Source organism: Ovis aries, chromosome 4 (assembly GCF_016772045.2).
Source record: "Ovis aries strain OAR_USU_Benz2616 breed Rambouillet chromosome 4, ARS-UI_Ramb_v3.0, whole genome shotgun sequence".
NCBI lineage: Eukaryota > Metazoa > Chordata > Mammalia > Artiodactyla > Bovidae > Ovis > Ovis aries.
In genome coordinates this window covers 107,174,080-107,195,113 of record NC_056057.1, presented here as the reverse complement: position 1 = coordinate 107,195,113, position 21,034 = coordinate 107,174,080, and the positions used below count along the sequence as shown (strand labels likewise).

Here is a 21,034-nt window from a genome sequence, read left to right as displayed (position 1 = left end):
CTGTTTTGATTATTATAGCTCTGCATTTAATATTAACTGAAGTCACAGAGTATGACACCTTTAGCTTTGTGGGCATTTTTAAAATTCTCTTGAATGCTTTTTACTATCTGGGGTCTTCTGTGTCTTTAGCATAAATTTTAGAACTATTTGTTCTAGTTCTGTGAAAATTGTTGTAGGCATTTTGATAGGGACTGCATTAAATCTGTAGTACAGACCTTTTAGCAATATTAATTTTAGAAATGTCCCATGAGAGGTACAAGAAATGAATTCACAGACTTGACCAGCGGAGATGCAACAAATGAATCTTCTTTGCAAGTCATGTGCTTTGTAGTCAAATAGCTCCTTAAATATAGTTAACTCCCTGGTTTATTTTCATAAGCAAAATGTATCCCTTCTTAACTCTTCCAGTATGGTTGAATTAGTTTCTTTTACTTTAAAGCAGAACAATACTAACAGGCACACAGAAAATGAGGCTGCTCTTATGATCTCAGGTATGGTTGCTGGTGAACACTAATTTCTGGAGAAGGTGTTTTTCTATAATATAGTGCGGTTGAGACACCAATTGAGAAATGTAAAGACTAAATCCAAGTGGGATAATGCAAAGTCTTGGAAGAAATATTTTAATAAATAAATTCCATTTGAGTATTAAAAAGTAAATTCATAATACCTGTCTTTAAAAAATTAGAGAAAAGTAAAAAAAAAATCAACAAAATATGTGCTAGACATAGTCAATAAAAAATCTACAAAACAATGGTAAAACAAGTTTAAAAGACCTTAGTAAAAAAGCATGGAGGGATTTTGGGGGAGGGGGAAATAGTTTGTGTCTTGATTCTCATGCTGGTTGCATGGGTTAAAAACTTGTCACAATGTACTGAAATACGGATCTAAATTGGTGCATTTTGTTTTGGTATGTTATGCCTCAAAGTTGCTTTTAAAAGTTGCACGGTTGTAGGAGTCTGGTTGAAGGGAGATGCTGATTTTTCTGCTCAGTTGCTCTGTCGGGGACAGATGAGAAGCAGCCGTGAGCCCTGAGGAGTCTCTGGGTCTGGATCAATGAATGTGCTGAGCCATGTGATCAGGGTCCCCACAGAAGACAGGTGACCTGCCGATTATCCCTATGTCTGAAGCCCCAGCTTTGCCAGATGAAAAGCACGGAACTTCATGTTTTAATAAAGATGGTTAGAAACCCATCAAGGTCACATCCTGTGTCTCCTTCACCAGATACTCTGTAAACTGGGGAATCTGAGACCCCTTACAGCTTCTTTCCTCTTCCTTGGGTTTGTGTTCCCACCAGCTGTTTTCCACCTCCCCTTCTGCTCATCCTGTGTTGCCATTTACAGATTTTTCCATCTGGTTTATGCTCTTTCAAGGTGGGTTTCTGTTAGTTCCTACCCTCCTATGACACCACAGATTTCCTGAGCTGGGTCCATGGTGAGTTTGTGCTCTAAGAAGAGCTGACGTGCAGCACTGTGGATTAGCTGCTAGCACAGATATACAGAGCTGAGTCTGGTGCCTCGGTGGACTTGATTTCCAGGCTGCAGGGCGAGTTTTGGGGGCACTCAGCTGAAAATCGCTGTTTGAACATGGCTGTATCTTCTGTAATTTTTCCATTCCACAAATAAACCAAAAACTCAAATGCTTCCAGCTTCTTGCGATACCAGTAAACATAAGGGTGTCCTTTTATGGGGACACAATCCATCTTTGCTCTCTGGTCTTTTCCTTTGACCAGATGACTGGGACTCTGGGTGACCCCAGTATCCATGGAGCCTGTAAGGAAAGAGAAAGTTCACAAAAAGCCCAAGAGGGAGCCTGATATGGCAGCCATAGGAGAAAGTCCTGAAACTTAAATCCAATACATGTGCCTCACCTGCTCCCCACAGAAAAAGAGCCACACAGCCCAGGAGGCTGAGGCACATGGCTGACCCCAGGAGAAAGCAGGGCGGCAGCTTTTCCTCTCAGGTGCCTCATCCCCCTTCAGCGCCTCCTTGTGATGATGTCACTTCCTGTGGTCATCACGGTTCCCGGGTACCTGAGACTATAATAGTTCATAGGCTGACAGGGCAAGGAACGCTGTGAAATAATCAGGATGCATTCCAAACTGTTTTAACTTTCTGTTTCCTGATTCTGCTCTTCCATCACTCCTTTACATATAAAATACATATAAAATCATGTCTCATGAATAATGTATTTGCTTTTTAAATTTGTCAGTTTGCCCCCTCTCCTCCTCCCTCCCTTCTCAGACAATGAACCATATAACTTGTGGTATGCCAATCATAACTTCTACTGCACTTACAAAATGGTATGGCAGCTACTTTATGTTAACAAACCAAATTTTGAACAAAAGAAATATTTGTGTGAACCTGCAATAAATATAGTCAAATAATAAAATGAATGATCTTGCCTGAAGCAATCAGTCTGGAAGGTAGATTTTCCCAGAGAATTTTAAGTCCTTTTTATTTTTCTAGAGTCTATCATTCTTTTCTGCCAGATCTAAGTAACCATAATCCCGAAGTTCAAATTTTTACTCACTTTCTGTTACCACTTTTAGATTTATGTAAGAATCTGTAAATTATTTATTAATCAGTGTTTTATGTCTTTGAAAATTATCTAAGGGGTTCATTCTGTTTATACTTTGTTCTGGTAATGTTCTTTTTTATTCAATAGTGCGTCTGTGCCAATAATTCATGGTTTTGCACATAATTTTAGATAATTAAATTTCATTAATAAGTAGAATTCCATTTATTAGTTTGTCAGAATTTATTATCCATTCTCGAATTTATTCACAGTAGTTTTTTCCTCTAGATTTTGGTACTAGTACAAAGGGGACTACATTCTCATACCTTTCTTTATAAACCAAGTTCAATACTTCTCTATACCTGGGAATATAAAACTTGAGCGGTAGGGTCACCACGTTAACTTTACATACTAAGACAAGATGCTTTCCAAATTAATTAAATCAAATGATCCCAAGAACATTTTATTGTGTGTTTTCTAGTGTTACACATCTAGGACTCAGTTGGCACAATTCTTTTGCCAGTCTATTAGGATAAAATGGTATCTGACTGTAGTCTTAGTTTGCACTTTTATGATTGTTAAGGAGGTTGAGTATATTTTTTTTCTGTTTATAGGCCACTGGTGTTTTCTGTACACTGCTATGCCCATATTTCTTTTTGGCTTGGTAGCTATTACTTATTTGTAACAGTTCCTTATATATTCTGGTTACCAAATTTTGTCAGTGACATTTGTTACCTATACCTTTTGATTTTGTGGCTTGTGTTTCACTCTTTGTAATTTTTAAAAAATATGTTTATGTATTTCTTTGGCTGCTCAGGGTCTTGGCTGTGGCACACAGGCTCACTGTTGCAGCCTGTGGGGTCTAGTTCCTTGGCCAGGGATGGAACCTGGGCCCCCTGCACTGACAGCACTAAGTCTTAGCCAACGGACCCCAGGAAAGTGCCTGGAATGTTTTTTATTTTTATTTCTAATTTAGTTGGGTCTACATTCTTTTTATGGAGTGTACACATTTAATTCATTATAAGCAATGATTTCATACTCCAAGGTCATAAAGATAAATTCACAAGTTATTTATCAAACAGCTGACGTTTTGAATGTTGCACTAAAGTATTTAATTCTTTTATAATGTATGGAATTTTAATTTTAAAAATCTTTTATAACAACTTGTCCCAGAAGAACATTTTGTGTAGTGCCTTATTCCTCTGCATATATGAAGTGATGGCTCTATCATAAATAATATGCCTATATAAGGATGCTGCCCTTTCAAGTCTATGATTTTCCATTTGTAAATTCTTATGCCTTTTTAATTGTCCTAAATTAGGAAATGGTTTGGTGATTCAAAGAGGAACCACCTCATTTTCTACTTGTTCAATATTATCTTCCCTATTCTCTCTATTCCACATAAATTTCAGTTTACTTTCATCAAATTTCATGAAAATACCTATTGTGATCTTGTTTTGTGCTGCATTGAATTCATAGATAATAGTGCAGAAACACTACTGGTTTAATTTTTTCATGATCATGGTATAAATCTTCACTTATTTCAGATTTTTAAAATGTTTTCCTTTTAAGATTTAATATTTTTTCTGTATTAAAGTCTCATTTACTTAATCAATTTGTTTTTATGTATTTTATATGTTATTTTGGAATTTGTAAATGGTCTCTCCCTAAAAATATTTTTAACTGTTTGTTGCTAAAATATAGAAATAAGCTGACTTTTTATATTCATGTTAAATTCAGTACTTATTAAATTTGCTGTTGTTAATAATGCAATACTTCTCTAGATTCCTTTGGTTCTTCTAAATTTGCCATCTGTCTTTAATCACTTTTTTCCCTCCTTTTCTTATTCACACTCCTTCCTCTTGTTCTACTGGTTTGAAATTCAGCGCAGTCTTGACTAGAAATTGTGGTCACATTCATCTACTTATTCATCAGCTATGTCTGATGTAGACAGCTGCAGATACTGGATATGTGGTAGATGCTATGGGGGTTACAAAGTGTAACATTAGATCTTACTATTAAAGGAGTTACTGGCATGCCAGGATATCTGCAAATCATTATCCCCAATGCTACTGGACCAGGTTCATCTTGGCTGACCCACAGGAAGGCAAAACACTAGATGCCCGTGTTTGGAACAAGAAGAGGTCTGTTTGCACAGCAACAAAGCAAAGAGATGAGAGGTCTTATGCCCAATTTGTAATTGGGTTGTTTTGTGTTTTTTAAATTGAATTGCCTGAACTGTTTAGATATTTTTGATATTAATGCTTTACTGGTGTTACTTTTTGCAAATATTTTCTTCCATTCATCAGGTTGGATTTTTGTTTCAACAACTTTTTTTGTCTCTTTTTTTTTTTCTGTGAGAAGATTTTACTCTTGATTAGGTCCCGTTTGTTTATTTTTGCTTTTGTTTCTTTTCTTTGTAGAGACAGATGAAAAGATACATTGCTACAATAGATGTCAAAGAATGTTCTGCCTGGGTTTTCTTCTGGGAGTTTTGTGGTTTCTGGCCTTACGTGTTGGTCTTTGATCCATTTTGAGTTTATATTTGTGTATGGTGTGAGAAAATGTCCTAATTTCATTCTTTTATGTAGTTGTCCAGTTTCACTAGTACTGCTTATTGAAGAGGAAGTTGTTTCCAAACTGTATATTCTTGCATTCCTCTCCATTCTCCTTTGCCATACCACTGGTTTCCTCAGACTGGGTCTTATGTGTCTATTTGTTTTAAGAAGAGACTGCAGCTGTGTACAGTGCACTGTGGACTGGCTGCTGGCACAGAAATACAGAGCTGAGTCTGCTGCCTTGGTGGACTTGATTTCCAGGCTGCAGGGTGAGTTTTGGGGGCACTCAGCTGAAAATCGCTGTTTGAACATGGCTGTATCTTCCACAACATCTTGATTCTGTAAGTAAACCAAAAACTCAAATGCTCCTTCTGGCTTCTTGCGATACCAGTAAACATAAGAGTGTCCTTTTATGGGAACACAATCCATCTTTGCTTTCTGGTCTTTTCCTTTGACCAGATGACTGGGACTCTGGATGACCTCAGTGTCCATGGAGCCTGTAAGGAAAGAGAGAGAAAGTGCAGTGAAAGCCCAGGAGAAACCCTGATTTTGCAGCCACAGAAGAAAGTCCTGAAACTAGAATCCAATATTCACCTCACCTGCTCCCCAGAAGGAAAAAAAAAAAAGCCACATAGCACAGAAGGCTGAAGCACATGGCTGGCTCAGGGAGAAAGCAGGGCAGGGACTTTTTCTCTAAGGCTCCTCATCCCCCTTCAGCACCTCCTTGTGACGCGATTACTTTTCGTGGTCATTATACGGAAAATGAGACTAATGTTGCACAGCCTGGGAGGGCAGAGAAAGCTGGTTAAACAACTAGTGTGGATTTCAAGCTGCTTTAATTTTCTTTTTCCTGATTCTGCTCTTTCTCTATTTCTTTAAAAATAAAAGTTATTTACATATTAACAATTTATTTCCTTTTTTAACTTGTAGATTTGTCTCCTCCCTTCCCTCTCAGACAATGAACAGCTTGCTGTTATCAATCGTAGTTTCCACTGCACATAAAAATATCTTCCTCTTTAAATTAAAAAGTTAAATGTTGAACTTATGCAAAATAATATTTATGATGAATATGCAATGCATTTAGGGAAAAAATAAACTGAATCCTTTTGTTTGAATCAATCAGCTTAGGAGTTAGATTAGCACTAAGAATTTTCAAGCCCCTGTGTTATTTTTATAGACTTTTTTGTTGTGTTTCTACCATGTCCAGGTAACTACACTCCTGAAGTTCATATTTTTATTCACTTGCTTTTCATTTCAGTTTTTCTCATTTATGTAAGAATCTGCAAATTTTGTACTAATCAGTGTTGTATGTTTTTAAAATTTTTTTTGTGGGAGTTCTTTTTCTTGGCCATGCTCTTTTTTCATTCAACATATTCCTATGATATTAAATCATGTTGTCTCATGTAGTTTTAGATAAATCAGTTTCACTAAGATGTAGGATTCCATTTATTAGTTTGTCAGAATCTATTATCCATTTAACCTCATGCACCCCAGTTGTTGTTTTTTTTCACCCAGATTTTAATGCTACTACAAATAGGACTGCATTCTTACACAGTTCTTTACATACTTAGGTATAAAGTTTCTCTATACCTGGCATTGTACAAATTGAGCCTTAGGGTCACCATGTCTATTTTACATAGCAAGACAAAATGGTTTCCAAATTAATTAAGCAAATAAATAGTCCCACAGCAGCTTATGAACCATCTTCAAATGTTCCTCATCGAGCACTCAGTTGGCATGTACTGTTCATTTACTTTCGTCAGTCTATTAGGTTAAAGTGGCATCTCACCATAGCTTTAGCTTGCATTTTTATGACTACTAAGGAGATTGATGTTCTGAATTAATACATTTATAGGCCACTGGTTTTTCTGTACATTGCTCTTTTCTCATATTTTTGGTAGATTAACTATCAATTATTTGTAACAGTTCTTCATATATCTCAGATACTAAACTTTGTCATTACATGTATGCTAATATCTTTTCAATTTGTGACTTGTGTTTTAACTCTTCATAAATTTTTTGTTGATGTTTCTTATTTAGTAGTCTATCATTCTTTTTTTTGGGAAGGTATGAATTCTTTAATTCTTTATAAGCAATGTTTCCATAGCTCAAGTTCATAACAATATATTCCTATAACATTTACCAAATAGTTAATAGTTTAAATGTTGCATTTAAGCGTTTAATCCTTAAAAAAAAATTTTTTTTTGCTTATGTTGTGAGAAAGAGTTTAATTTTTCTTCCTGTGGAGAACTACTTGTCCCAGAAGAACTTGTATATTGCATTACTCCCCTACATACCTGCAGTGGTGGCTTTACCATATATTAAGTGCCTATATATGAATAGTGCTATTTTAAATTTATCATTTTCCATTTGTCCACTTAGTTATACAAAATTATAACATAATTTGATGATTAGATTGCAAATTCACATCACTTTGTAGTTCTTTAGTATTATCTTGAGTATTCTTTCCTCTTTTTTCCACTTAAATTTTGACTGCTTTTGTCAAATTTCATGAAATTCCTTTTGTGACTTTCTTTGCTATAGAGAATACATAGATGATAGTGCTGAAATTGGAATACTTTTAGTACTGGCTTAACTCATTCATGATCATGGCATGTAACTTCAGTTATTTCAGATTTTAAAATGCCTTCCTCTAAAATTTAATAAATTTCTGAATTGTTTATCTTTGTATATATCTAGGTGTATTATCTTTTATATTTTCTGTTACTAAATGATCTCTCTTTAAAAATCTATTGCTAGCATATGGGAATAAACTGACCTTATGTTAATTTTCATTAACTTATTAAATGTTATTATAAATAATGCAATGCTTCTTTAGATTCCTTTGGGCCTTCTAAACTCGTCATCTGTCTGTAATCACTTTTTCCCCCTTCTTTTTTCATTTTCATGCTTTTTTCTTATTTTACCAGGCTGGAAATTCAACGCAATGTGAAACAGAAATAGTGATGACATTCACTGACTTACTTATCAATTACGTATGACCAGAACAACTACAGGTACTGTATACTGTGATACATGCTCTGGGGATTAGGAAGTGTAAAATTAGATCCTGCTGTTTTCAAGACCTATTGCCATCCCAGGATAGCTGCAAATCATTCTCCCAAATGTTACCTGGTTCATTTTGCCCTGAGTACAAGGAGCCAAACTGCTGAGACTGTGATGTTTGCAGAAAAGTAAGGGCTTCTTCTCATGCCAGCCAAGCAAGAGCATTCCTCACCTCCCTACCCCGTTGGGCTGACTCTGTGACCCATGAACTGTAGCCCTCCAGGCTCTTCTGTCCATGGGATTCTCCCGGCAAGAATACTAGAGTGGGTTGTTGTTTCCTTCTCCAGGGAATCTTCCCGACCCAGGGATCAAATCCATGTCAACTGCGTTGGCCTGTGGGTTCTTTGCCACTGAGCCACCAGAGAAAACAAGACCTCAGATCCGCCTCCGCAAAGGCAAGGGGCACAGGGTACTTACAGGGTCATGAAAGAAGCGTGACCTGATAGTCTGAGATATGGGCTTCCCTGGTGGCTCAGTGGTAAAGAAATCTGCCCAGCCAATGCAAGGGATGCAGGTTCAATCCCTGGGTTGGGATGATCCCCTGGAGAAGGAAATGGCAACTCACTGCAGTATTCTTGCCTGGAGAATCCCATGAGCAGGCTACATGCATGGGGTCGCAAAGTGTGGGACATGAGTTAGCTACTGAGCACGTGCACATGGGGAGCCTGGGGCGCTTGGGCAGCTTGGGGGAGGGTGACTGAAAAAACGTGCATGCGTTGTCTGTCTCTGCTGGGGTAACTGAGCTATAGCCTCTGCCCGTTCACCACAGAAGTGCTCAGTAAAACCTGAGAATGGAGTCTTGGATCCTCTGAGGTCAAAAGGTCCCCAGGCAGACACTTGTACCTCCCCAGGAGGAGTGTTGCTGGTTCTAACCAGTCTCAACCAGTTCAGCTCAAACTAGACACAGCTGACTCTGGGCTCTGCTACACTACCAGCAGTTTCCTGGAAGATAACTCAGGCAAACATCTTACTCGGGATACATGCCACTTGGAAGCCAAGCAAGTCTTAAAACGACCTTGATTAGTGAAGACAGGTGCAATGGATTTCATTAATCCTTACTCATGGTTTCACAACCGCTACCTAAAAGATCTCACCTGAGTTTCCAGAAGTATCAGACAACTTCTCAAATGAAGGAAGGTTGGTGCTGCTCTCTATGCTCTGAAGTGTTTTACAGAAAGACCCACATCACCCCCTGGTGGTCAAGTGAAAGTCTCTCAGTCGTGTCCGACTGCGCCAGTCCACGAGATGCTTCAAGCCAGAGTACTGGAATGGGTAGCCTTTCCCTGCTCCAGGGGATCTTCCCAACCAAGGGACTGAACCCAGGCCTCCCGGATCGCAGGCAGATTCTTTACCAGCTGAGCCACTAGGGATGCCCAAGAATACTGGAGTGGGTAGCCTGTCCCTTCTCCAGTGGATCGTCCTGACCCAGGAATTGAACCGGAGTTTCCTGCACTGCAGGAGGATTCTTTGCCAAAGGGAAGCCCTGGTAACTCTGACTGACTGCTTGACTAGACGGTCAGAGGGGCACACTTCTCACAGGCCCTCTGGTCTCAGGCGGTCTTCACCTCCTGTGGGGCGAGAGGGGAGTTTCTCTGTGCTGCACAGTGGCAGCCAGACACCCCGAGAATCATCAGGATGGGAACATGCAGCCATCTGTGTGGTGACCTGCGGGAGTAGTGCAGAGGTTTATCACTAGTACTTAGTCACACAGTCACTAATCCAGTACTGAGTGGTGTTATTGATCAGTTAATTAAATTTAATCTCTTAGGGCCACATTCAAGGTGGGTGGGCGCCTCAGAACTCTGTCCTCAGTTCTTCGATCTTTTCTTTGTATATTCTGTCTTCAAGGGATCAAGAAGGCACTTTCATTCTTCCAATTATGGAAATTGTCCCAAATTTTTACCTTCACCCAGGTCCATTTTTTGAGCCCCTGACTCCTATGTACCACTGCTTTCTGCATATTTCTGGTGAGATTTCTGTCTCAGAGGCATCCCCAATGTCAAGAAAATCATGATCTTCTTCCCACTTGGTCCTCCTGATTCATCTGACTTGTAGTCAAAACCTTCCTCTCCATCTATTGCCTCTTGTGATGAATCAATTACCCAGGTCTTTAAATTTATTTCCTAGTTATGCTTTAAAACTCTCATTTCCCTGTATTTCTAGCATTGCCACCATCATCGTCCTAGCTTCAATATCCCTCTGGCAGTTTGTTTTATTGTCTCTCCTTCTTGATCTCACATGCGGGTTGTTGTTTAGTCACTAAGTCGTGCCCAAGACTCTTTCGTGACCCCATGGACTGCAGCACACCAGGCTTCCCTGTCTATCGCTATCTCGCTGAGTTTGCTTAAACCTGGGTCCAGAGTCGCTGGTGCCATCCACCCATCTCATCTTCTGTTGCTCCCTTCTCCTCTTGGTCTCACTCTTTCCCAGCATAAGGGTCTTTCCAACGAGTCAGCCCTTCACCCCAGGTGGTCAAAATATTGGAGCTTCAGCTTCAGCATCAGTCCTTCCAGTGAATATTCAGGACTGATTTCCTTTAGGATGGACTGGTTGGATCTTCTTGCAGCCCAAGGGACTCTCAAGAGTCTTCTTCAGCACCACAATTTGAAAGACTCGCTCTAATAGTCTTTATTTCTAGGCTTTTTATATTTTGCTGATCAAATGGATATCAATTTACATATAATTGCATCTTTCGCCATGTTTCTTGATCACCAGGAAATCAATGTTTATTGATTACAGATGTTTCTTCTCCAAAGTGTATGTTAATATCTTTTGCTTATTTTTACTGGGCTATACAAGATTTACGGTCAATGTGTGATTTTTCTTTTTCCTAGAAAAGGATTTTTCTAGGGGTTTAAACTCAGTGCTTCATTTACTATCTTGTGGCTTCCGACAGAACTTTCTAGTTTTGCAGACAAGCCTCGTTGTCTGAAGTCTTTCTTATTTATCCTCTCTGTCTTCTCCTCCCCTGACCCCTTTGTGAAGGTTCTGTGCATGCTCTGTACTTGAGGGTAGAGGGTTGCCCCGTCCAGTCATGCTCTGTTCTTTTGTCAACCTCAATATTGTATGAAGCACATCCCTGAATTCTTTCATGAGTGAATATCTCTACTTGGCTGCCTAATGATTCCATTTGTCTTGAGAGTCTAGGATGGTGACAAGACAGTGCTGAATTTTCCTGGAGGGAAAAACTCCAGTGTTTATTATAAAAGTGTTAGTCACTTAGTCATGTCTGACTCTTTGTGATCCCATGGACTATAGCCTGCCAGGCTTCTCTGTCCATGGACTTTTCCAGGCAAGATACTGGATTGGGTTGTCATTCCCTTCTCCAGGGGAACTTCTCAACCCAGGAATCGATCAAATTCCCATCTCCTACATTGCAGATGGATTCCTTACTGTCTGAGCCACCAGGGAAGCCCATTATAGAAGCATTCATTGTTTTATAGCAGCATTTGAGAATCTACCTATAGGATTATGTGTCAATTTATCTAAGAACTATGATTAGCATATGGGAGAATCAGAAAAAAAAAAATCCAGATTTTATAATTTTCAGCCCAGGGAACTTTCCAGGTTGGTTGGCCATTTATAGGCCTAGCTGCATCCCCACATGGCTAGTTCTGAAACACCATACCTTCTCCCCACTCTGTACTCAGATATTTTCTCTCTCTTTCTCTCTCTCCACACACACAGCCACAGATGACTCAGTCGGAGAGGCTGTGGCTTTTCTCTCTCCACACCTCCTTCCACGGGGCCCCATGGTTCAGTGGGGGTGGGGAAGGGGGCTGCTACCAAGATTCTTGTCTGGGTCTCTGATCTCTGCCCAGCGCTGTGTCTCTAGCACCGCAGAAGTAGAGGCTGCTGTCTGCAGGATCCACATTCGTCACCATCAGAGATGAAAATGTTAGGTTTGGCTGACTGATGGGAAGCTTGTCCTTGTTATAACCTTGTTCGTATGTGGCATTAGTGCCTGCATTAGAAGTTGCCATCAGCACGAGGCCGCGTTTCGGGAACTGACGGTACCAGAACACAGTTGTGGCTTGAAAGTCCACTGCACGGCACTCGATGGTCACAGAGGCTCCACTCTTGCTGACAGCCCTGCGGGGCTGCTGAGAGACGACAGCGCCAAGCCCAGAGCCTGCTGAGACAGAGGTCAAGGAGATGAGAGCCCAGCAGGACAGGAAGACATGACCACAGGCAGAAAACCACAGCCTTGCTCACTCGCTCTCCTTTCTCCCGGCTCCAAGGAATCTTGTTTGTTTTGTGAAATCATCCTGTCCTAATTCTTAGGCTTATCATCCCCCATCTCTCCTGACTGGTGACTCTTCACCTTACCCTTTACACCTCCAAATAGGATGGAATGTCCCCTCTCATTTTGTTCAGTGTAAAAAAATCCACAATCATAAGGAATTCCCTGGTGGTCCAGTGGTTAGGATTCAGTGTTCTCATCGCCAGGGACCAGGTTCAATGCCTGGTGGGGGAACTAAGATCTCACAAACCAAGCAGCCAGAAAAACTTCAAAAATTATAAAAGTCCACAATCCCTGACTATCACTTCACTCATGCCAACACACACACACACACACTCGACCAAGCTACTTAGCTAATAAGGCTCATACTCGGGCCCAGAAGCAGCAGAAGCACCAGCATCTTCAGGAGCTGGCCTCACACCACACCTCTCAGAAGAAAGATATGACCTTGCCCTTTCTTTCTCTACCCCTGGAAGGAGGGCTGACTGTCTGCATAATTCTAAGGATGCTCTAATCTGCCCCCTGGTGGTCATCATTGCCACTGATGCAGGATCCACCCCTCTTTCAATCAAGTGAAAGTCGATCAGTCAGTCAGTCAAGTCAGTCAGTCAGTTCAGTCGCTCAGTCATGTCCGACTCCTTGCGACCCCATGAATCGCAGCACGCCAGGCCTCCCTGTACGTCACCAACTCCCGGAGTTCACTCAAACTCACGTCCATCGAGTCAGTGATGCCATCCAGCCATCTCATCCTCTGTTGTCCCCTTCTCCTCCTGCCCCCAATCCCTCCCAGCATCAGTCTTTTCCAATGAGACAACTCTTCGCATGAGGCTGTCAAAGAACTGGAGTTTCGGCTTTAGCATCATTCCTTCAAAAGACTATCTCCTTGCAGTCCAAGGGACTCTCAAGAGTCTTCTCCAACACCGCAGTTCAAAAGCATCAATTCTTTGGTGCTCAGCCTTCTTCACAGTCCAACTCTCACATCCATACACGACCACTGGAAAAACCATAGCCTCAACTAGATGGACCTTTGTTGGCAAAGTAATGTCTCTGCTTTTGAATGTGCTATCTATGTTGGTCATAACTTTTCTTCCAAGGAGTAAGCGTCTTTTAATTTCATGGCTGCAATCGCCAGCTGCAGTGATTTTGGAGCCCCCCAAAATAAAGTCTGACATTGTTTCCACTGTTTCCCATCTATTTCCCATGAAGTGATGGGACAGGATGCCATGATCTTCGTTTTCTGAATGTTGAGCTTTAAGCCAACTCTTTCACTCTCCTCTTTCACTTTCATCAAGAGGCTTTTTAGTTCCTCTTCACTTTCTGCCATAAGGGTGGTGTCATCTGCATATCTGAGGTTATTGATATTTTTCCCAGCAATCTTGATTCCAGCTTGTGCTTCTTCCAGTCCAGCGTTTCTCATGATGTACTCTGCATAGAAGTTAAATAAGCAGGGTGACAATATACAGACTTGACGTACTCCTTTTCCTATTTGGAACCAGTCTGTTGTTCCATGTCCAGTTCTAACTATTGCTTCCTGACCTGCATATAGGTTTTTCAAGAGGCAGGTCAGGTGGTCTGGTATTCCCATCTCTTTCAGAATTTTCCACAGTTTATTGTGATCCACACAGTCAAAGGCTTTGGCATAGTCAATAAAGCAGAAGTAGATGTTTTTCTGGATCTCTCTTGCTTTTTCCATGATCCAGTGGATGTTGGCAATTTGATCTCTGGTTCCTCTGCCTTTTCTAAAATCAGCTTGAACATCTGGAAGTTCACAGTTCACGTATTGCTGAAGCCTGGCTTTGAGAATTTTGAGCATTACTTTACTAGCATGTGAGATGAGTGCAATTGTGTGATAGTTTGAGCATTCTTTGGCATTGCCTTTCTTTGGGATTGGAATGAAAACGGACCTTTTCCAGTCCTGTGGCCACTGCCGAGTTTTCCAAATTTGCTGGCATATTGAGTGCAGCACTTTCACAGCATCATCTTTCAGGATTTGAAATAGCTCAACTGGAATTCCGTCACTTCCACTAGCTTTGTTCGTAGAGATGCTTTCTAAGGCCCACTTGACTTCACATTCCAGGACGTCTGGCTCTAGGTGAGTGATCACACCATTGTGATTATCTGGGTCTTGAAGATCTTTTTTGTATAGTTCTTCTGTGTATTCTTGCCACCTCTTCTTAAGATCTTCTGCTTCTGTTAGGCCCATACCATTCTGTCCTTTATTGAGCCCATCTTTGAATGAAATATTCCCTTGGTATCTCTAATTTTCTTGAAGAGATCTCTAGTCTTTCCCATCTATTGTAAGTGACTCTGAGCCTTGCTCTCCTCCGGGACTCTCAGTCTCTCAGGGCCCTGGGGCCTGCTCAGATCTGACCCATGGTTCGGAACCAAGGGACACTCACCTCACTTCTCGACTCCTGTCAGAATGGGTACTCCCTGGGGCTAGGGGGGACGCAAGCTATTCCCATCCTTCTGCCGTGACCCCATTCAGAAGTGTCAAATGCAACTTCCGGGCAAGACAGGGATTTTCAGAGCTCTAAACTCCTGGCCACCTAGAGGTCAGGGGCGGCGGCTGAGAGGAGCGGTGGCTGTGCGGGTGCAGAAGGGTCAAGAGGAAAGTCGCTCAGTCATGTCCAATTCTTTGTGACCCCACGAACTGTAGCCCGTCAGGCTCCTCTGTCCATAGGATTCTCCAGGCAAGAATACTGGAGTAGATAGCCATGCCCTTCCCCAGGGGATCTTCCCAACCCAAGGAGTGAACCTGGGTCTCCTGTATTGCAGGCAGATTCTTTACTGTCTGAGGCATCAGGGAAGCCCTTTTCCATAAAAGAACCATTCAAACATTCCTGGAAGGAACCTCAGAGATGTTCTAACCCAACTCTCAATTTTATAGGACAGAAACTGAGGCCTAGATCATTGAAGTGATACTAGTTTCTTAGCCTTCTGTAAGGAAATATCTATATTTGTGTAGTAAATGACATTATTGTTAATTCTTTACTTCTGTAACGTATCTTCAAAGTAATCAAGACAACTCATGCTTATTAATCACTAGAACTATAGGTGAACATAAGGACTACTAGGCTGGAAGCTTAATGCTTCTTCACAGTGAAAAAGACACTTCCTCATCTTCTCAATGAAGTCTTCATTTCATGAGTATCTTATACCCGTCCCCTCATATGATGGACTGAATACTAAACATATCTATGTATTATATAAACACACATCTCTTTATTATACTCTGAATGTGGTAGAAGTGATGCTATGAGTTTTGAAGCTGGGTCACAAGTAACCTTATACATCCCTCCAGGGTCTCTTGAATGCTCACTCTAGGGGAAGCCAGCCACGCGATAATCACTTTCACTACCCTGAGGCCACCATTCTGCAAGGAAACCCACCTAGCCACATTGAGGGGCTGAGGGTAGAAAGACAGACATGCTAGGCTGGTCCACAGCCGTCCCGGGCACCCCGGGGCAGGGATCAGCCTTGTGTGAAAAGACGCCATCTTGGATGTGCAGGCGACTGGAGCCTCAGGCGTCTTCCGTCTCGGGGACTATCTGACCGTGACTGCATGAGCGGCCCCAGATGGGGACTGCCCAGCCAGGCCCACTCAGCCCCCAGAACAATGAGAGATAATATGTGTTTAAGTCACTACATTTTAAGGTGGTTATTGTTACTGTTGATTTTCTAAGCTTTTAAAATGAGATATAAAATACACATATAATAGAGTACACAGATCTTGAGTGTACAGCATAGTGAAATTTCACAAATGAGTACATCTATTTAACTACGACCCAGATCAAGATATAGAACATTTTCATAACCCAGAAGTCTCCCTCATGCTTCTCTACAAGTAAATTAACAATGCCCTCGGAATGTAGCTGCTGTCTTAACTTTGTACAGTCTGTGCTCTGGCTTCTTTTTCAAGAAGAGATCCATACATTTCTGAGATCCATCCATGATTTCACAAATAGCATGTGCTTTTCTGCTAGATTTTGTTCCATTACTAAGGGTAGCTATTTGTTCACCGTATTGCTGATGGTCATTTGGGTGTTTTCCAGTTTGAGGTCACCGTGAATAGAGCTGCCGCACCAGTAGGCTTTTCTCACATATCCCTTTCTATTTCCTCAGAATTCTGGACTATTTAGGTTTTTATACAATTAAACTGGTTTTCTGACTTGTCTAATACTCATTAGTTTTTCTAGTATATTTTAAAATTCAGAAACTGTGTGTATGGTGTCCAAGAAATATTATTTGATTGTATTTTTCTAGAAATTGTTCTTCCAAGGTAATTGATGCAATGGCTTCTTAACACTAAGAAAACATCGAGTGATACTTTAACTTTTTTGACTTTCATGCAGTCACTTTCTTACAACTTGGCTGTGGGAATGGGGGCCATTATGAAATTTCACAAAGAGTTCTTTTTCATACTAGGACCACCCTGAAATAATAAAGAGTTTGATAGTTTTACAGTGGATGTTCTAAAATCAAGTGAAACTCATCTGCTTTTTTTTTTTTGGTCATAAATTGTTTCACTGGAAGGAGGAAACCTGTATCCTTTCAGTAATTGTTTTAAGTCATATCTGGCTCTTTGCAACCCCATGGACTGTAGCTCACCAGGCTCTTCTGTCCATGGGATTGTCCAGGCAAGATACTGAAGTGGGTTGCTATGCCCTTCTTTAGGGGATCTTCCTGACCCAGGGATTGAACCCACATCTTTTGCATTTCCTGCGTTGGCAGGCAGATTCTTTACTGCTGTGCCACCTGGGAAGCCCCCTAATGTAGATAGGTGTGATTTTTAAGAATCAACCTGTGGATGCTGAGTTGTGATTGTGCCATTCCACAACGTGTGTTGCTGCAGCTGCTACTTTGGGTGCCTGGTTCAGGAGGAAGAAGTCGACTGCCCAGGGTACTGAACACAGAAAAGCCCCGCCACCTGGTGGGGAGGCAGGACTCATTTGTGTGCAGAGAGGAGGTGGCTTTGATTCACTGTGTCTCTACTAGCAGCACAGAGATACAGAGCCGTCTGGTTCTTTTGTGCTGATGTCACAGTAAGAGGAAAGAATGGCTTCTTTTCGCGAGAAGCGCTGTAGCCTTTAGCTATGTCTTCTTCCTGAACATCCATTACAACTTGCGAGAAGAAGATCCGCCTCAGTCCTAGACCTGGGTCCTGCCGGTACCAGTACATTGAGTCGTAATCAAAATCCTGTTCACATTCCAGGGTCACAGCTCCACCTTCCTTTTTGAGCAGGTATTTAGGGGTCTGAGTGACCTCCCCAGCCACGGTGCCTATGGAGTAAAGGGAGAGGCTCAGGAAACATGGCCCAAGAGGGCAGCCAATGCTGCTGCCATGAGGGAAAGGCTTAGCTCTGGAGCTCAGCGTCAAACCTGGGACTCACCTGCTCCAAAGAGACAGAGGGCCACGCAGCAGATCACCTGGTTGCCCATAGTGGGAAGGGGGTCACCTCGTGGTCCCCAGCACAGACCAATGAGGAAAGAAACTTAGCTATGGGGCTCCCCCTGGTTGAATGTGTGGAATCTATCAGAAGGCCAGAAAGGAGAGTTGGGCAGGATCCTGTAGATATTCAAGAGGGGCTGCCTAATCTGGCAGATGAGGCGACTGAGGACAGAGATCTGAATCACTTGCACCTCCCTTGTGCCTCCCTCCCCCAAACTCTGCATTTTGTCTGGCCCTAGTGGGCGGCACCCCACATTTCCAGGCCAGAGCCTCACTGTGATTGGCCCACCTTTCTCCCTGCAGTAATGAAGGTTTGATCACAATGGGAGCACAGTAGATGCTCTGATCATACAAGAATGCAGAGTTTATTTTTTTTAACTTTTTATTTTGCAATAGAGCATAGCTGATTAACCATGTTTTGATGTTTTCAAAGGTACTCAGCCATACATACACTTGTATCCATTCTCCCCCAAACTCCCCTCCCATCCAGGCTGCCACATAGCCCTGAGCAGAGTTGCCTGTGTTGTATAGCAGGTCCTTGTTGGTTCATCTGCTTTTTGATTTTCTGCAATTGTTTCATCAAAGAAAATGATAACAAAATGGTGTTCTGTAAGTGTCCAGCATTTTTTGTGTGATGAGAATAAAAAAAAAATAAGGTTCACTGAGATGAAAATCTGAGGTGATGTGTTTCTAATGAATAATATTTCAGGATCAGACCCATCTCTTAAATTCCAGACCAATTTATCCAACTCTATTCCCACCATCTCTGGGATGTGCCATAGACATTTGAAGAATTTCTAATCCTGGCATCCATACCTACCTGCTCAAGCCCTAGGCAGGGAACGTTCCAGAAAGAATAAGAGGCAGCATAGGTTGGTATAAAGACCACAACCCTTTGGCCAAACAAACCTGTGTTTTCTCTCCCTGTTTCTCCACAGCCCACCTCCCCCTTTTTTTTTTGAGCTCGAGGAAGAAAAAATGAACTCCTGAAACTGTATTTTCCTATTTTGAAAATGAAGAAAATAGTGCCTTTGCTTGTCTTGGTGATTAAATAAAATCCTATATTTAAAGCATGCGGTAGAGAACTGGAAATAGAGTATGAAGTAAAGAGAAGCATCAGGCAATGCATATTTACCATGACAAATGATGTTGTTCTAAATTATGTTCCTATTTTGGGGTAACAGAGTCTTTGTCCCTGAGCCTCAGTTGGCATGTTCCGGCCCTCTCCTGTCTCCATCTTCATCCCTTGGAAGGCTTTGTAGCCAATTTCAATTATCAGACATGCTGGCTTCCCCAGCCCACGGCTGTTTTTGGGATGGGCCTGGAGAATGTTTGTGCGGTGAAAGGACATGACTGCGTTGATATGGATTAGGAACTGGCACAGAAACACACTAGAGAGTCTTCCAGCTCCACCAACTGTATCTTCAAGACACCGGGTCCCTCTTTGGGTAATTCAGCAGGAAAGCACTCCATTGGCATTCCTGACTCATCTATGATTTTTTGCTTCCTCAAGGTAAATCATGAATTTCAGATCTTCCTCCAGGAGCTGCTGATAGTAAACTTAACTGTGTCCTTTCACTGGGCTGCATCTCAGTGTTACCTCCTGTTCTTCGCCCCTGACAAGGTGTCTTGTGTTCCTGGAGATGCCAACATTCATGAGACCTCAGAGCAGAAGGGACTGCATGAGACAGAGATTTAATAGAAGGGGACATGAGTGCCTTCCCATGAAGCAAGGCAAGGGAGCTCAGAAATGTTTGAAGTCTCCTGCATTCATTTAAAAGTTCACAGGAATTTTGCTTTTGACTCCAAAATGCAATTATTTGCATTGGCATGAATGTCAATACCTTTTAGAACATCTCTGGGCAACATGGAGATCCAGGGCATGTTCGAGACACAGCTATTGACCCACAGATAAAGTCCAGTGATGCTGACCCATTAGCTCAAAACTCACTGCCGCCAGGAGCCAGATGACCCCTCAGCTGAGCAGGCTGGTGCCCACGGCAGGGTTGGGCATGAAGGGGAGCCTGCAGGCAGGACCAGGAAGCATGTTTACTGCATCTGCTCGGGGAGCTAGAGCTCAAAGCTGGCTTCTATGAGGCGGTCTTCCTGTGAGATCATCATTTCCAGTGCATCCTATTGTCTCCAAAATTATTCTTTTACCTCAGTTAAATGGAACTGGGGTACAAGATTAGTCTTTTTTCCCCCCTGAATTATGTACACAATCTGGTTTAGAATATTTCAGTATGGACATAGTGCTGAGAGATGAGTAGCTTCATTATCAGTCCTAAGCTTCTGAAACAGTTAGTGCCACTTCGGCACCCTTTTTATTTTTAATTCCTTTATTTTCTTTCATTGGCTTGTATCATCTTTCCATTTTCCATTACGGAGTACAGGTAGTGACCACATGTGATATTTAGGTACATTTGTTGAGAGGCAGGGAGGTGGAGACCAGAATTTCTGCCAAAATCAATAGAGACAGAGAATGATTTGATTCAGTTTCTTTCCTCCACCTCAGCTGAGCAAGGCTTCAAGCATCTTGAGGGAACCTTAGTTAATGGCTCATAATCCATTTTCTTCTCTGTTATTATCCTACTTGATTTTTTTGCTGTAAGTAATACAAAGAATAGTCACTAGAAAAACCAGAAACTCTCCCTCTCAAACCTTTTGTCTCATTTCTGTTTATGTGTATTATTCTTTTTAATCATGAATGGAATACCAGTGTGTGAGGGATCTTCCTTCCTTCCATTCTTTTGTCCTTCTTTCCTACCCTGTGACAGTAGCTAATTATATGAAAGAAGATGCAAAGAAGGAATTAGACACCATCCCTCCCTTTTAGAATGTACGGGCTCCCTGGAGATGTAATCTGTACATCTAGGATGCTTCAGGCCTCGAATAATAAATAAGATCATAGTAACTTTCAGTGTCCAAATAACCGTGGCTCAAGACTTTTTTATAATAGCAGGATCCTAAGGCCTTCTTCAAAGGGTCTCTCTTATTGTGGGAGGTATTCATAGGCTTACCCAATTATATGCTTCAATCGGAACTTAGCTGCCATCACCACTTAGAATCCGCTCAGTCATTTCTCCTGAAAACACTCCAAATTGTTCACTAATGCTATTGACAAAAACGTCCATCACTGAACACACACGTCTAGCCTGAAGGGACTCTTTCAGGATACTGTCAGATCCAGGAATCCTCAGG

The 21,034-nt window shown here is 41.7% G+C and overlaps 3 gene segments (V, D, J or C); all 3 read right to left on the bottom strand.

Moving 5' to 3' along the window:
• Positions 1-1,474: 1,474 nt before the first annotated feature.
• LOC114114562 (probable non-functional T cell receptor beta variable 23-1) lies at positions 1,475-1,938 on the bottom strand. The segment is given in 2 exon segments: positions 1,475-1,767; positions 1,868-1,938. Coding segments are annotated over 2 exon segments (342 nt in total).
• Positions 1,939-11,920: 9,982 nt separating this feature from the next.
• LOC101113060 (T cell receptor beta variable 20-1-like) lies at positions 11,921-12,825 on the bottom strand. The segment is given in 2 exon segments: positions 11,921-12,270; positions 12,751-12,825. Coding segments are annotated over 2 exon segments (381 nt in total).
• A 4,504-nt stretch (positions 12,826-17,329) lies between these two features.
• On the bottom strand, positions 17,330-18,033 carry LOC105613366 (T cell receptor beta variable 19-like). The segment is given in 2 exon segments: positions 17,330-17,664; positions 17,775-18,033. Coding segments are annotated over 2 exon segments (384 nt in total).
• Positions 18,034-21,034: the final 3,001 nt, after the last annotated feature.